The sequence below is a fragment of the Anguilla rostrata genome, chromosome 15 (assembly GCF_018555375.3).
Source record: "Anguilla rostrata isolate EN2019 chromosome 15, ASM1855537v3, whole genome shotgun sequence".
Lineage (NCBI taxonomy): Eukaryota > Metazoa > Chordata > Actinopteri > Anguilliformes > Anguillidae > Anguilla > Anguilla rostrata.
Window position 1 is genome coordinate 6,166,946 of NC_057947.1, and position 18,080 is coordinate 6,185,025.

At 43.3% G+C, this 18,080-nt stretch overlaps 1 protein-coding gene across 1 annotated transcript; it reads left to right on the forward strand.

Annotated features, from left to right (window-relative positions):
* The first annotated feature begins 303 nt into the window (after positions 1-303).
* On the forward strand, positions 304-5,600 carry LOC135241109 (kelch-like protein 10). The gene is made up of 5 exons (XM_064311247.1): positions 304-1,403; positions 2,100-2,577; positions 3,015-3,629; positions 4,025-4,174; positions 4,930-5,600. The coding sequence occupies exons 1-5, from the start codon at positions 1,267-1,269 to the stop codon at positions 5,296-5,298; spliced, it is 1,749 nt and encodes a 582-aa protein (XP_064167317.1). The 5' UTR covers positions 304-1,266; the 3' UTR covers positions 5,299-5,600.
* Positions 5,601-18,080: the final 12,480 nt, after the last annotated feature.

Consider the following 18,080-nt stretch of genomic DNA (forward strand, 5'->3'; position numbering starts at 1 on the left):
GCAACGCACCTCTTCTGGCACATGCACAGTTCTCTCTCCCTTCACCCTCTCACTGCAAGGACACCCTAATATAAAAACAGGATTGTGCCCTCAGCCGCATTCTGAATATACTTGCACTCATACCAAGCACCTTAGAGTGGCTCGCTTCAAAATGCTGAGGTTTGCGGACATTACATGTCCCCTGGTTACCGGCTGTAGACCTCAAAGATCTTTCACATCTCATTCTGCTGGGACTTGTCACAGTAATCACAAAATTCTACAGTACTTCCTTCTGACCTCCCCTTTGACCCCCACACATCCCCGCATGCATAGATGCTAGCTATTGAATTACCTGCTGACAGTAAACTAGCCAGCAACTAGTCACACACAAAACACCTTAGCAAGGTAGCTAACGTTATTCATTCTGTAACGTCAACTAGCTAGCTACCCTGTGCAAGTTCATAGGATTTCTGGACTCCTGGCTACCTCCAGCGCAATATGAAAAGTAAGGATTTGGTTTAGTTGTTTAATTAATTTTAACCAGGAGCAATGACCATACAGGAAATCGCTTGTACAACGTCAAACCAACCAATCGATACAAAACCTGCTGGAATACTACTAGTTAGCCATCAGCACTGACATTGTGGACTCAAGCTGGGGGGAAATCCCATCTAATGCTTTATGTTAACTCCATAAAACTTGCCTTGAGGCTTTTTAAATCGACGCTTTAGTACGATACGACCCAGAACGTCGAATCCGCGTAGGGTCCGTTGTCCTTAAGTTTGTCGTCAACTGGATTGGAGAGCTCCCATTATAACGACTCCGCGCCTGTTTGCTAAACACAGAGGAAGCTCCGCGTCTTACTCAGCTCCACGAGACAACAGGGATCAGGTGGTAAACAAGATATATAAACTGAATCGATCGACCAATTTAATAGAAGCACAGGATACAACAGCGGGATTTACTGTCAAAGCTTTGAAATACACTAGATGCATAGCTAAAGTTTTTGGAGCGTAGCTAAATCTTTCGCAACACTGCAGCACTAAGGGGGTTTTTGAGGGTTACTATGACGACAATCAGTGTCCTCCTGCCACATGCACAGTGACGTAATAATGAAAAGTTCTGAAACGTCAAAGAGGTGGGCTGCTACCAATCCTATATACCACGAACAAGGCGTGAAATACGCTGTTGCTTTTTGCCATCACCAATGGCAAATAAATACTTAAAACGTCCTGTAATATGTGTTTAAGATGGAAAGTTCCTACCTGTCATGAGTGAATAGAGCACATGATGAGGACTATGGACTACACCATCTTCAATGAGCTGCGACTAGAGGACAAGCTCTGTGATGTGATCATTGAGGTCAATCAGTTTGAGTTCAAAGCCCACAAAGCTGTCCTGTGTGCCTGCAGCACTTACTTCTGGTGAGTGACATGGTGAGGCAAGGGGTCATCAAGGGTTTTACTGGGTTGGAACTAAATGGAACTGCGCAAAAAAAAAAGTTTTTCTGTACTGGCCGGACAACATCAGGGTCCTGCATTGTTGGTAGCATTACAAAAAAAAAGTAGCACTTAGCGGATCAATTTGAGACATGGGGGAGTTCTGACAGTGCCAGTGCCAAGTGTGACCTTGCGTTCTACAGGGCAATTCATAATTAGCCATAGCATTATCCAGGGAGGTCCCTGTCCTGTTATAATTGTGGGAGGCTTACTGTGTAGATTGCAATATTACATCTGTGACAGATATTGGATTCTCCATAGGCTAGGAATCTACTGAGGTTCTGTTACCCCTCTCAGCATGGCGGTCACAAAACTCATCATGGCTTATGTGTATATAAATGATCTTGCTTGTGCATCTACTGTTTTACAGCAATGATACCAAAGACCAAGAAAGTAATACTAGTGTCTCAAATTATCCCTGAATTTTAAATACAGACAATTTACTTAAATAAAGCACAATACCATGTATTTAGAGTTCTGAGTAAAGAAACATTCTATCAAAATTACATGTGTTGGTATTATAAGTGGGTAACTCTTGGAAAGAAAAGAGTTGTTTATATTATTTGCTGTTATTGTGTAGGGAAAAAAGTGTACATTGACCCCATTGTGATCCCTCTACAGTTCCCTGTTTAACAGCACAGACGAGCAGAGGTACCAGATTACTGGGCTTTTGCCAGACATCGTGAGGCTTGTCATCCAGTACATATACACATGCTCGGTGCCAATCTCAGAGGACAACGTGGAGAATCTCCTGCAGGCAGCCAACAAGTTCTGCATTGTGGGCCTTGCTCAGGCTTGCTGTGAGTTCCTGGAAGTCCATCTGACCCCTCAGAACTGTATTAGCACCTGGAGAGTGGCTGACGTGTACTCCTGCTCCAACCTGCGGTACCACTCATACCGCTACATCCTGCACCACTTTGAGGAAATTGCACACGCCTCCAATGAGTTCCTGGAACTCTCGTGTGCTGAACTCCATGACATCATCGATGAGGATGAACTTAACGTCAGAGTGGAAGATACAGTGTTTGAATCCATCATGCGCTGGATTGCGCACAGTCCTAGTGAGCGACAACATTTTATCTCCTTCCTGCTTCCTAAGGTAACTGAAATATATTCAGCCAGTCCATCTTCCATAAAATTGCAAACATTGAATATATATTTAAGGCCAGTTTGTTCATGTGTTTAAGACGTCAATTAAGAAAAAAATATTTCTCTTGCATAATGTTGAGGTAGTAAATGTGGACACAACTGGAGAAGTTTTTAATGCCTTAAAATGGAATTCATTTCAGCCAAATTCCTAAAATAGAAAAGGTATCATAGGTATTATTAATATAAAGGATTTATAATTATACTCATATTAATATACTAATATTATGAGGTAAAGTGAATGATTTAACACTATGTGTAAAAGAAGAACATTAGGAAATTCCAAACTTGCTCAAAAATTGAAGTAGGAGAAGTATGAAAATATAATAGGTCAGAAAAATGACAGTGCCTTGCCAGTCATAGGATGTCCCGCTCTGTCTGTTTGACCAGGTGCGAATGGGCTTAATGAATGCTGACTACTTCATGGACAATGTGAAGAACGACACATTGGTGAAGGGGAGGGAAGAGTGCAACCGCATAATCCTCGAGGGCATGAAGGCGCTCTTCGACTTCAGCATGAACCGGTCCCAGCCCAACTTCAGTAACTCGCTATCGCGGCCACGCCTGCCTTTCGCCGTCCTGCTGGCCATCGGGGGCTGGAGCGGCAGCGTCCCCACCAACGCCATCGAGTCGTACGACGCGAGGGCCGGCTGCTGGGTGAATGTGACACTGGAGGAGGAGAGTCCCCGGGCCTACCACGGCGCCGTCTATCTCAACGGCTTCGTCTACTGCCTGGGAGGGTACAACAGCATGGAGTACTTCAGCAGCGTGCGCAAGTACAATCCCGTGACTCTCACCTGGCACGAGGTGGCGCCCATGTACTTCCGGCGCTGCTACGTGAGCGTGGCTGTGCTGGACGGCTACATCTACGCCATGGGCGGCTTGGACGGCCACGTTCGCCTCAACACGGCAGAGCGCTACAAGCCTGAGACCAACCAGTGGAGCCTCATCTCACACATGCACGAGCAGAGGAGCGACGCCAGCGCAACCACACTGCATGGCAAGGTGGGGTACAGGGGTGGGGGGGTGGACAGTTATGAAACTTACTCCAATAATCTCACAGGGAATGTCTCATTGCTCTGGAGTTGGCCTGCATGGTACTCTTTTGAGGAGTTAAATGGAAATAGTGCCACTGAATGTTGCAGCAGCATCAGCAAACCTATGCTATTTTATACTAAGTCCTTTGTCAACATAGTTATTAGGATATACAAATGTATTGCATGTTTTTTAGTCTGATTATAGTTTATATCAAAGGAATTAATTGTGGTGCTCAATTTTTAAACAAAGATAAACAAAGTATTGCAGAATCCCAATCAGTATATAGTCAGATTAATGCCTCATTAATCTGCCTGTATTGACAATTAGGTAATAAACAATTTGAAATGGGTCTATTCAAACAGGTGTACATCTGTGGGGGCTTCAATGGCCAGGATTGTCTGTTCACTGCAGAGTTCTACAGCCCTAAGTCTAACCAATGGACCGAAATCACCCCAATGAGCAGCCGACGCAGTGGGCTGGGAGTCATTGCCTATGGCGAGGAGATCTATGTGGTGAGCTCTCACACCGTACAGTCAAGCACTTCCAAGTCCTTAGCCTTGGCCACAGTACCAGTCCTTTATCTGGATGAGTCATGGCATGAAGTCTTGAAGGGAGGCGCATACAACAAAGGAGTATTCCATTTGCAAAAGGAGGATTCCATTCCATTTACAATGGAAAATTATGGGAAGAATTCACAGGAAATGATTTCTAAACCAGAATCGGAAGAATACTGAGCATTGTGAATAATGGATATTATTTTTCTGTAATGAGAATGGGATGTATTAAAAATGCAGTCTGAAACTAAATATAAAAATAATAATTTAAAGGGATTTACAGACATTTCTGCTGAGCTGCTGGTTTCACAGTGGCTGGTATAGGGACATTTCAGGGTTCATGGACTAAAGCAAAAAATTGTCCAAAAAGCTTGTAGAGTGACTTCCATGCTTCCAGATGCATGTGTTCATATTAAAGTTCTGTAAATATTTAAAATGTCCTTCCATCACACACAAAAACTTTCTGGTCCAACAGAAAGCAAGCAGTGAAACTGAAATAACCATTGAAATTAATATTTAATATTTAATTTTGGACTGCATTTTTAAAATGAATCCCATTCTCATTGCAAGTAAAAATAATAAGAATAATATAATATAAAGTGATTTATCCCTTTAAATATGAAATGCATTAGCGTGCGGTAATACGTATGCATTTAATTGCACATTTCACCGGTGAACTAGTGGGCGTGCTTTTGCCTGACCTCTCGCCTCAGGTTGGCGGCTTTGACGGGGTCTCCCGGCTGCGGAGCGCGGACGCCTACGACCCGCTGACCAACGGCTGGCGGGCGGTGCCCGACATGATCACGGCGCGCAGCAACTTCGGCATCGAGGTGCTGGACGGCCGGCTGTTCGTGGTGGGCGGCTTCAACGGCACCACCACCACGGACTACGCCGAGTGCTACGACGACCGGGCGGACGAGTGGAGCGTCGTCCACTGCATGGCCTTCTACCGCAGCGCGCTCAGCTGCTGCGTGGTCCCCGACCTGGCCAACGTCGCCCGGTACGCCGTCCCGCGCGCCGCCGCCGGCCCGCCCGCCGAGCCGCCCGCCGCGCCCGACAACCCCTCCTCCTCCCGCCGCTAACGTTCGCGTTCATCCACGTACCGTCTACCGCAGAAGCTCATCTGTTCACGCTCGTCATGCACGGAGATGTTCGATGCATCTGCGCTCTAGCAGGGTTTGCATTAAAAAGAAATTCTCTTGAATGTTATTTTTTTTGTCTTTTTGTTACACTTAGAAGACCAAGAAGCACACTCAATAATAATTGTATGCAATAATTCTTTTGGCACAGTGCTGTGTCACTTGGCGACTCAAAAAGACAGACTCCGGAAATGGTTGGCTTCCTGCCTTTTATTTACTCCTTAACTCAAAAATGTAGAATGGGACCACAAAACAAGAATTTGAAAAAAAAGCACCATTATCAGAAGGCTGAATAAAACTGGATGGCATGCATTCACTGTGGCCATGTGGCAGAATGTCTCTCCCCTAGGCCTAGGAGCTAGGCCTTTTACATAATCCATCAATTGGGTAATGGGTGGCATCTGTGATGGTTGGCAGTGAGCCACAGCTGCCACCGTGCCTTTGAGTGGAGCGGGTGCCACCCACAGCCCTGCAGCTCTGCCAGGTGACTGAGACAGCTGAGGTGCTGAAGGCACAGTGCATTGTGGTATACAGGAGCAGGGAGGTGGGGAGGACTGATGATGCATGAGGCTGAGGGTCAGCTGGTCTTAGTAGCTCCAAACAGAAACACTAAAGCCAAACATTTTGAATCTTTTTGGCTGAATTTATATGAAATAGCATTGAGTGGGGATCTTTTATGAATGGAGTTACTGGCAAGAAATGCTTTCCACTGACAATAATGTCAAAATATACTCAAATGTATTTATATAATATATAATCATAGAAGTTGCAGAGTTTATGTAAACGTAAAACCATGTTTAAGTTATTTTACATGTAAAAGCAGTGTTCCTGTCATCAAAATTAAAAATAACCTGGTCCAGTGATTAATATATATAAACAAACATTTTATGTACAGACATCCAATGTCTGAGTAAAACAACACTGTCTCAATGGATAGTATATCACTGCCTGTCTTCAGTGTGATGGTCTAAGCAGTCCCCCTTTTGTGGCATTATGGTCTTGTACTGTATGCAATTACTCTTTTTCTCACATCATACTTCAGATTGAATTTCTCTCTATTTTTCAGAGTTTTAGGAGGAAGAAAAATAAAATCTAAAATCTGTTTGTAGAATTAAGCGTTGGGGAGTCCCCTTGACTCTAGCTCTATAATGGCAATTGGTTAATTTTATATTCATCTTTTCATTGCAAATGGCTGCACGTATTCTGGTGCAAAATGGCTGCCATGCTTCACATAGGTAGTTCACATATTATTATTTCAACAGAATCAATTATCTTCCCCTGAAACATTTATAAATCCTTAGATGAAAGGTGCTTTATATATGCAATCAGCCATTAGCAAAATTTGCATTGACTTACCATAACTATAATTTTCTCTGTATGAGGGCAACCCCAAGCTGTCATTTCTATAGCAAGCTGCCCCAGATTGACAATATGCTGGTCTACCTACTGCCGCAGTAAATCGACCAAACCTTCATATTGGCCTGTATTAGCACGGTATATATTCATTATTTTTCAAATGAGCGGAAACCAGGTAATTTTGAAAAAATCGCTCAACTGTTATATCTAGTGCTATCTGCACTTAACAGCTGATTGACAGAAAAGATTGTTTAAAAAAATGCAAATTGCTGGGAACTGGAGCATTAGATCCATCCCTGCCTGTGCAGAGAAAGGGTGACCCCCATCACGCTTTCATCCACAGATGAACTTCACCATTAAAGCCTCTGTCTTGCATTTGCTCCTCCGGTGATCAAGTACAGCGTTTGGGGCATTTATGTTATTCGTGCTGGTCTGAAACCAGTGGCAGCTCCCGCACGGGTGTTACTCTGAGATGAAAAAGGTGCAGGGGGAGTGGTACAATTATGGTGTGTTTGAAAGACTGGAAAAGATTCCTGGTGCTGATGCACGGACACACACACACACACACATACACACACTCACAGCAGTCACAGCAATTAGAGCAGATTTTAGGGAAATGAAGCATGCATAGCTGCAATATTCAGATGGCGTTGGTCTGAAGATTGAAGGTTTTATTTGGAGTGGACAGGTTCCTGTATAAAATCTTCATAGTGTACGTCAGGTTATTAGGAAGTGATGGGATAAGACGCCAAAGGTCTATCTGTCCAGTGAATGAACATGCAGTAATTTCAGGAACCTTCACCGGCCCTATTATATCTGTTAAAAATGAACAAAAATTATATTGCCAACATTTTCAGATTGGGGTAGGGGTATATTCTAGTTCTTATGAAAGAAAATAATGAAAATCTATTCTGTTGCATTGTTATATCCATCATCACATACCAAATGGCTCAAAATAGTCATCTGCACACCACAAGGCAGAAAAACGGTTTCATTTATCTCTTATTTTAACTCCTGTCCCCGCGCAGCCCAAATAAGTTCTGCCCCCATTCACACAGAAAGCCTGTGACAGACAATGAAAAAGAAAAGAAAAATAAATACTGGGACAGAACTTAAAAGGTAAAATTTCCAAAACAACAAGGGTAGGGGGTAGCGGAGTGGAAAAGCCTGTTCAGTGATGGTGTCAGAGTCGTGCTCCCTCTCTCTCAGGCAGTGCCATTTTAGCCAGGCTTCACAATGGCAGCTATAATGCCCTCTGCTGCAGTTCAGTGAGGCTGTCACTGTGCTCCTGACATTGCCACGGGCAAGGATACGCAAGGGCTGACTCACCGAGGAATGGAGCAATCGCTGGTTAACCCCTGTGACTCCTGGTCAAAGTCATTTCACTACAGGTTCAGAACAGGTCACTACAGGTCCATGGGACCCTTTTAAAAATCACATTAGAGCAATGTAAATTAGTGCTTCAAAGCCAGCTGTTGTCAAAAAAAGAATAATAATTATGAAAAAATCGCTCAGCATGTGCCTTACAAAGCCATTGACCTGCTCAAGGCTGAAGTGGCAGTTTATTGGTAATTAACCTGGGCAAACCTTGTTTGAGTCCAAGCACTTTTCCCAAAGGCAAATGGAAAGTGTGCAAAATGGAATCATGCTACTTCAGCCTTGTACTGTCACTGGTACGGAAGACACCAGGAACCAGGGACTATGCTACGCATGCCTGCTGTCAAGCACTAACAATCAGATGGGAGTTATTATAAGTGACAGCCAAACTATTTTTAATTGAGAAGTGTGAACATCTGTTTAGAAGAATTATTTTCACTTAGGTTTAATACCTTAATCAACCGAAGAGAAAATATATTTTAAAACCTAAGAGAAAATATTTTTTGAGCTATATTTTTTGAGCTATATTTCATCTAAATAACTCAAATGGGAAAATATAGCTTGACAGAATCTTGCTCTTTGCATAAAGCCCAACTCCAAACTGTGCACACATTGCCAGTGTTAATACTGTTGATGCTCTGCTCAATCTCATGGAGAGTTAGTGCTTTTTTATGTTCCCTGGCTAAATTCAGAATGCCAATTTATCAAACCTTTCAAGATGTCAGTGCTATGTCACGAAGACGCCTGGGGTTGATAAGCAAGGGGAGCAAGAGAGATGCTTTTTAATTTCATTTATTTTTTTTTACTTTTAAATGGTTTTATTTATTATTACACCACTAAATGTTAATAAGTTAAATGACCTGTAATGTCTTCTGCTGTGGGAGTCTTCCATCTTTTTCCCAGGCACCATTAGTTGTTCACTGAATGAAGACTGTATAAATATTATACATAATTTTTTTTTCTTCTTATTTTTCTGGCAGTTGTTAATGTTTAAGCCACTTAACCCCCTCCATTTTAATAGCAACTCTGATGGAAAGTACTGAATTTACTCAGGCCTTGAGTTAGTGCTGGAAAAAAAAACACGTGGGTGTCTTAGAATTAGAGCATCAGTCTGGCATTCAGACACTGTCATAGGAACATGGAGTGCTCAGTGGGGAGTGAATATTTTAAAGCCCTCCAGAGGGAAGGGGAGGGGGGCACAGAGAGAGAGAGAGAGAGAGAGATAGAGAGAGAGAGAGAGAGAGAGAGACGAGACAGAGAGAGAGATGGAGATGGAGTGTGAGTGTGTGTGAGTGGGGGGGGAGTAGTAGATAGAAGATATTCATCCCCACAACATCATTTAATATTTAATACGAACACTGCCAAGAAACCCCCATATATGGTAGATTTACCCCCAATAGTCTGTTCACCAGTCATCAGATAGTGTCTTCTGTTATTTCCCCCAAGGAGGTACAAGAACCAAAATTCCACAGAGCTGCTGTATCTGCTTGAGGTACTGTATGATGAAACAGCTGCACTTCAAAGAGAGCAAGGAAGAGGAGAAAAGAGCTCACTGCTGCTCACATTACTGGCTGACATCGACTGCCAACCTAGGTCAGATAGTATAGTGGGTTTGATTCTTGAGCTGAAAGTGCCCACAGAGCTTCTTGTGAAGTGACCTCACTGATCAGAAACCATAGGTTTGGGCTTGGCTAACACTTTAATGCTGATGACATGCAAATACTTCTCAGGGGTAAAAGAGGTAGTGATGTTAAAATCCCTCAACTTGCATCCTGCCTGGAAGAAATAAAAATCTGGATGGAGCACAGCTTTTTTAAAGTTGAAATGCAGCAATGGCTGAACTGATATTTATTGGAACAAAATATAGAAAGAGCAAAGTTGCCTCCCTCTGTGTCACTGTGGGAGATGACATCATTATCTCCTCCATTAGCGAAGAATCTTTGACACACTCCTAATATCTCCAGCATTCATAGACTTCTGCCCCTCTCTGAAGCCAATGAATGCTTTTATTACATCAGACCTGGGCAGTTGCAACTCTCTGCTGGTAGATGTCCCCTCCGATTAATTTGCTCCTCTCCCACTGGTTCCGAATTCTGCCTCGAGTTCTCACCTGCACTCACGTCAGTGAGCACACACCTCCTGTACTGTGCAGCGTCCACTGTCTGTCATTTATGTCCAGGATAGAGGTCAAGGCCCTCCTACTGACCTACAAGGCTGTTTTTTTTTGGTCTTGCCCCTCATTACATCTGTGAACCCCTGCACCCCAGCCCCCCCCCCTTCGCTCCTTTGACACTGGCTTGCTTGACCTGCCCGACACCAACCTCTGCTCCATCGGCAACAAGGTTTTCTACTCTGCTTCTCGTAGGAATGGAATGACCTACCTGAGTATGTAAGGTTTTCTGACCCCTTCCACTCTTTTAAAACACATGATCTGGTCTTAATGATCTGGTTTTTCTCTCCTGCTCTCCATAAATATACTGTAATTATAGATTTGCCTTTGATTTTATCGTTTTGTTTTTGTTTTTAAATGTTCTGCGATTTGAGCATGGTAAAAGCGCTTCGCAAATAAAATGTATTACAATTGTGTTTATGTGAAACATACAAAATATTAACCTTGTATTATAGAAATCTAATATATTACAAAGAGAGAGAGAGAGAGAGAGAGCGATATGAAAAAGGGAGATGAAGGAAAAGGTAGAAAAATGGATATCCACACAGCTTCATTGAATATTCAATACTATTTCTAACAATATGTTCCTGTGATTTTTCTTCAGGTGCCCTCAGGTGTATATGGCCACTCCAGCAGATGTGTCCCACCATGCTCAGCAGTCAGTTTGATAAATTACTGCTGTGTTGCTCATCTTTCAGCAGATAGTTACCTGGCAGCAAGGAGAGAGTCCTTCTAATCTGAAGGCAAGAGTCGTGTGCTTCCCTTTTAAGGAATCCAAAATCAACAGCTTTTCTTTGAAATGGCTGAAAGGAACTTCAAAGAATAAAATATAACAGTTACATCAGAAATGCACACACAGCTATATACATGCAAGCACACACACACACACACACACAGACAGACAGACAGACACACATATGCACACCACACACACACACACACACTACACAACTGAATACCCTGAAGCTGAAGATTGTGATACTGATGGAGTTTTGCTTTTCTATTCCCCTCATGTGGGTGAGGCACCTCTGCTCCAATCTGGACAAGAGATACCAAACTGCAAACTTAACTTTAACTTGTCACTTAAATAGCAGGCATTCTCATTCCTTACTGATAAGATTCAACAATGGCATACATTCGCACACATGACTCTAAAAAGGTATTGATGTGTAGTCTCTTGAGTAGTCATTAAAAAGACCATGTGACAGTTGTAGTTTGATAAAGGAATGCTATACGGGGCGTTTGGTGCAGGTGAGCGAAGTGCTGCATTGTTACAGAATGCAAAGCTGATGATATGTGATATGATATAAAACAGTGATATGAGTTCATGGCACCTTTCAATGCCATTGTTTTGCGTGGGGCGTGATGAATGGGTTGTGATATGAGAAATGTAAGTTGTGCAGGCTGAGTTGGCTCCTGACCCAGATATACTAGGGGCACCAGAGACTTGGAGCCATTTCATAGACCTGGATTTGTGGGAACATGGAGAAGGTCTGCCACAGTGTGACCTCTAAAGAGATTTGCCGACTGGCGCAGATTCGACGCAGCGATGGCGACCGCGGGAGAGGATCCCAGGGCGTTGTGAGGCCTTTGCGCTCGAGCGACTCCGCCTGGGCGCTCTCAGGCGTGTCACGAGGTCACAGAGCTGCGAGGGCGCCTTCATAACGCAGAGATCTCATGTAACATGGTAAGGTGCTCCTTGGGGTTCGCCGTCCAGTGTGACAGGCTGGCCTGGACGAGTCTGCCGCATTTGCATCTGCAGAAAGAACAGATAAGCTCCTGTGCTGAACAAACCTCTGAGGCGAAAGTAAATGTAGGACATTATTCACGACAGAGCACTGGGTGATCCATTGATCCCTGGACATGGGCAGGCTCCGTGATAAGGATTAACTTACAAATGACGGTTCCGTCTCACAAACGAGGAAACGCCGCAGGAATGCAGCGTTCGGATCAGGCGGCCATGATGGATCAGCGAGCTGGCCTGTGGTGCCGCCCTTTGGACCGCGCCGCGGTGGAGGCGGGCCGGGCAGCGACAGTGACGGATGACTCGGGTCCCGTCAGCGAGCGACGCTATAGCGGGAACGCTGTGGGATGACCTGGAGAGGGTGCTCATGGGAGCCACCGCGGCGCTCCGAACGCTCGCATGACAGCGACGGTCATGTGACAGGAAAATGACACGGTAGAAAAGCCAATAAAGCAGTCATTTAGAATGCAAAAATAAATAAATAAATTAGCTTAGGCATTTATTGAGACATTAATGAAATAAAAGGGATATGTCTTTTCATCTTTCGTTTACATTACATTACATTACAGGCATTTAGCAGATGCTCTTATCCAGAGCGACTTACACAACTTTTACATAGCATTTTACATTGTATCCATTTATACAGCTGGATATATACTGAAGCAATTCTGGTTAAGTACCTTGCTCAAGGGTACAACGGCAGTGTCCTACCCGGGAATCGAACCTGCGACCTTCCGGTTACAAGCCCAGTTCCTTACACACTGTGCTACACTCCGTCCTTAAACCTCCGTTTACGGTTTTATTCCTTTAGTTTGTGGAATAAAGAGGAAAAAAAAACATTTTTACGACTACTGTTTTTACACTTCATGCAGAGCAATGCCGATGTGCGGTCTGGCAGTGATAATTGGATGCCGTCTGTCAGCGGAGCATCAAGCGGAACACATGAAACCGTGGCGATAATGTGATAATTCTGCAGTTTGTGCTAATAAGGCGGGGATAGATATGGAGAAAGAGGACGAGAGAAAGAGAGAGAAACGGTGTAATGGCGTACCGTAGTCTCTGAGGTGCAAGCGATAGCACACAAGCTGTGTTTTCACACCCTGCCACAATAAACTAGTATGCCTGTATGCCTCCCCACATCAGCTTAGAACATAAGGTATGACTCAAGCCTAGGTTCATTCCTGCAGACTGCTGCTATATTTGAAAACGTTTGTGAACCGGCTAAAATCATGCATATCAGCACAGAGCTTGTAAATGGGTTTACTTTTGCAAGCACTTGTAAGCTCCAGCCCATTTTTTTTAATAAGATCATGAAATTACATTTAGTGTTGAGAACCAAGCGAAAGAGAACCAGCTCCTACCAACGCCAACTTCCACAGCCGATACAAATGATTATTCATCCGTGTAATTATTCAGCGGCTGTTGTGCAAGTCATGGCAAAATACGCAATGACAGGAGACAAAATGGCAACCTGGTGTGAGCTTCTGGAAAAAAACAGGTTAGAAAGAAAGGCTAAATGAAGAGCCACAAAAAGAGTGTTTACCTGACCCGTGAATCAGTCCCATGTACTTATGATACATATAATGGGCCTACAGTAGGTTTCAGTCATAACTGAATTCTGATGAGGTGACTCATGCTTCATCATCCCAATTTCAAAAACTTCAATGGCAGTTTTGAAGTTTTCAAATACACTGATATAGTTTATAAAACTTTTCAAATATTCTGCAGGAGCCTGTTTGTATAGCGTGGCAGGTAGAGCGCATTTTCAGTACCCTTGAGATTTTCAAATAAAATGTGTAAAAAAGCCAGACTTCCAAGTCACAGATCAGAAGAATACTTTAAATTTGATTATGTGGAAAAATTCTAGGCTTCTCCTTTTACTTTCAATATTGTACATTGCCCAATGGCGGTTTTATTACAAAATTGTACATTATTTATCACATATTAATTAAGCCCACATTGTAGGGTTCAAATATACTATTTACATTTACATTGAAATCTAATACAGCAAGTCTTATCAAAAAAATAAATAAATAAAATTAAAAAATATATATATATATATATACACATGCACACAATTTACAGAGGCCATTTTGAAGTTGTCAGCACCCAGACTTGCCAAACAGAACTGAACAATCCAAGCGTACATAGCCCTGTCAGACCCCGAAGGCGCCATGGCATCAGGGGCCGGTTCAGTCCTCTTTAGAGGAGCTTCCATGCAGAACAAACAATTTCTTCCCTCCCCCGTGACCCCGCGTCTCCTCACGGCGTCTCCTCGCGGTGGCGGCCCTCGCCCTGTTTGTGTAAGAGTGGGGCGAGGACACGGAGCGCCCTGCAAGCGTACAGCAAACAGCAGGCCTGGGGGGGGATTATCGCCAGACTGTCTTTACGGGTAATGACATATCGATCCCCTCCCCCCCCCCCCCAAAAAAAAATCCCGCTATCTTTCTCATCTACCCTGATTATATAGATTCAGAAGAAGAAATAACACGTTAAATGAAACAGCATGGAACTGGGCTCAGGCTGACAATCAAAAGAAACCAATCTGCGGCAACACAAAGAAAATGGGAGCCTGCAGAGGCGGCACGGGTGGAGGTGGACTCGTCCGCAAGAATGCGCGCCCCCCAGCACAGTTTCATCACTTTCCAATTTCAGAATCATTTTCTCATTCTTTCGAGCCGGAGCGGACTTCTGGTACGACGGTACCCCCGTGGGGTCCAGACGAACACTTCGGAAATGCGGATACCTCACTTCCACTCCGAGGAGACGCCAGACTGAAACGAGAGTCGAGGTTTGCGCGCGCTGCGCCCTGCCTGTAGCCATAATGATCCCGACCGGCTCTGCTTCTCCGAATGCCAAACGTTCGCTCCGCAGTTTGTTTGTTCTAAGTGTCACATTTTCACTCCTCCTATTTGAATATTGAGCGGAAGCAGGCCCCCGGAGGAGCGGGAACAGCGGGCGGAGATGTGATCCTACTTGTTTATTGAGTTTTGACTCCATTCGTTCGACGGCTTTCCCACTGTGGCATCAGGCCAAAGGTAGATGGAATATAAAGCTGTGCTCATAGCAATGCTTCTCGGAGCCATCAGAGGCACTGAAACACTCCTCTCTTTCTGAAGGCTATCATCTTTCATTATTAAATAAAGCCGGCCGGCCCAGATGTACTGGCAAGTGCATTAGAACGCATCAATAGCACTTGCACACTTCCTGTTTCCTGCTGTCATCTGAAAATAACAATCTGCACAAATAGCAGCAATTAAAGGCTCCGCTGGTGCATAGACAAGTTAGTGTCTGCCGCAAATGACTGATCCTTATGTAAACGTAAGCATGTACCGTGAGACAGCTGATACCAATCAGGGTACCATTAATGCTCCCAAATCTAACCCATAAAAATGCTTTTCCCCCTTTTTTCTAACATTTGGCATGTCCAAATGTAGTCACCAGCCACACTCCTTGGTGCAGCCTCTGCTATAAATCTGGGAGTATGCAGACAAGCACAGCCAAGAAACGTCGTCAGGCCGCTGCTTCTTTTCAGACCAGTGGCCAGAAGACGAGATTTCACAGACTGGAGTCTGAAAGAGGCACTTCCTGTGAGCTTGTAGACTGTAGGGGCATGAGTGACCAGGAGGGGTCCCTAGTGGCACCATCCTGATTCAAACCCTAGACCAGGGAACCCCGTCCACACACTGGAACAGAGCCTTAACAGAATCAGCCACCCAGCAGCCCCTCAACACCATTTTTTTTTTCAATAAAATATAAAAAGTTGTATAAGTAAATGCAAAAAATAGTTTTTGGAGCGACACTTTCTTACGTAATAGTTGAGGCATACGTCTGAGGCTCCACTTACGTTTGTCATTTTGTGCCACAGATACCGGACTTCTGACAGATTCAGTACAAGTGTCGATGACAGTCTAAACAGAAAAAAATAAGGTTTCCAAAAATCTATCCAAATCTGATTTCTATGGCATCCACAGTTGTGTAAGCAACATTGCCAGACCTGGCTGATCACTTTTCCCAGACCGGTCAGTGTATGCACGACATCTTTAAAGCAGCAAATGTGAATGAACTTATTATGAACCACGATTAAAAAAAACCAGGTCCATATAAGACCATAAAGCATGCTATAAAAATCCTAAACCCTGAAAAAGTTCAACAGGAAAATAAAAATGCTCGGGGGTGGACGTAGGAAGGGAGCCAAGATTCGGAGTGAAGAGGTGCGTGACTATCCTTTCCTTTATGACACAAGTGAGGTTTTAGTAACAGCCAGGTTAGTAACAGACAGAGAGGTTAGTTGTTGAGTAGGGAGACATTGTAAATAGAACTGGATGTCAATATGTGTAAAAAAAAAATTTAAAAAAAATACACATCCAAAATGACCAAAATGGACTAGAATGTCACGGATGGTCTACCACTACAAATATATGGACATATTTCAGAACACCCAGCTCTGCACTTTCTCGTGAAAATGTAGCAATGATGGAAGATCCTACACTGTAGAAAATGTAATTTTCACATTTCAAAAACAGCCTTCAATAAACATTGACAGGGTTATATCAGGAGCCAGAGGACAGTCTGAGTCAGAAACTGTGCACTGTGGAGGGGTAGCCCTTCTTCTGTATTATTTTAAAAGTAATTTAGAGCCATAACTACAATGCTTCAAACCTCAGTTGGCTGTCTAAGGACTAATACATCAACTTTTCAATTAACACCTATCTGACAATGTAATAATGATAACAAAACCAATTACACACCATGCCGCAGCACCTGGTCCATTTAAAGAGAGATGTGTTTCTCTCAGTCTTTCTCTTTCCTTTTTCAGAAAGGTGCCACACATTGGTCCCAACAACTGAGATATTTTCAAAAATGTAAACCCAGCAGGAGAGCCTGAGCTCGTGAGTGAGGAGAGCTAAAGTATATGAGCAGTATATATGTCTGTGGAAGTTGCTATTGACATTAAGGGCCTGATTTACTAAGACCTTTAGTACATGCAATACCTTTCAGCACAGGCAAAACTAATAACACAACCACTGATTGGTGCAAAACATTATTTGTTTGCGAAAGGTTTTGCACATGCATACTCACTAAGAACCATATTTACGAAGCATGATGCAAATTACCATCAGTGCCGCAGAATTCTGCATCCCCACATGTTTTTGATTTAATGGGGTATTTACTATAAGAATGGTCATGTAAGTGAGCACAGCCACAGCGAGTGCATTTAAACGCACTGTCGGTGTTCAAGATGCAACATTACTGTACCGCTCCATCTCTGGTGAGGTCAGGTTTTGGATAGGTGTCAGGATCCATAGATGCAATGGATATGCACGGTCACCTTTAAATGTTGACACGTCTTATTAATTAAAATTTAAAAAAAATAAAAAAAGGTTTCAGAACACAGTTTCATTTCAAGTTGTCCAATTGCATGCTGAATAGCACACCATGTCCAGAATCACTGTATCTCAACTTCCGTAACAAGCAAGTGTTCCTAAAGATGAAGGAGTCATGTGTATTAAAGATTTTAAAATATTCTCTCCTTTCGCAAAAGTAGGAAAAATCGCCATAAACGTAACTCTTAATAAATGTAACACGGTCAATAAGTGTATGTACAGTGTGGCTGTACTGCCATTTCAGGTTTGTACATTTTCATACCATGTCCACAATGTCAAAATAAAGGGGAATCTGTCTCTCTCTCTTTCTCTATTTCTGTGTGTGTGTATGAGTGTGTGTGTGTGTGTGTGTATTCACACAGACAATATATATGAGTGTGGTGATAAATGTTTCTTTTTGAATGTCAACTTCACCCTGAAAGATCATGACTCTCCAGGACATTCCGTTTCATTAAGGCATTGAATCTTTCAATTGCACCATGTTTGAAGCTAATTTATGTAATTGCCTGCTTTGACTTGAAGTGGGGAGTCCTTCTCCAATCTAATCTATAAAGTAAAGCATTACACTGAGATGCCTCTCAAGAAAAAAAGAGATACGTGTTTAATTAACATCACTTTTGCTGTATGTGTTATCACACAAGCATCACAACCCTTCCTGTAAGGGTTCTAGTTTAACTGCCATTTAACCATC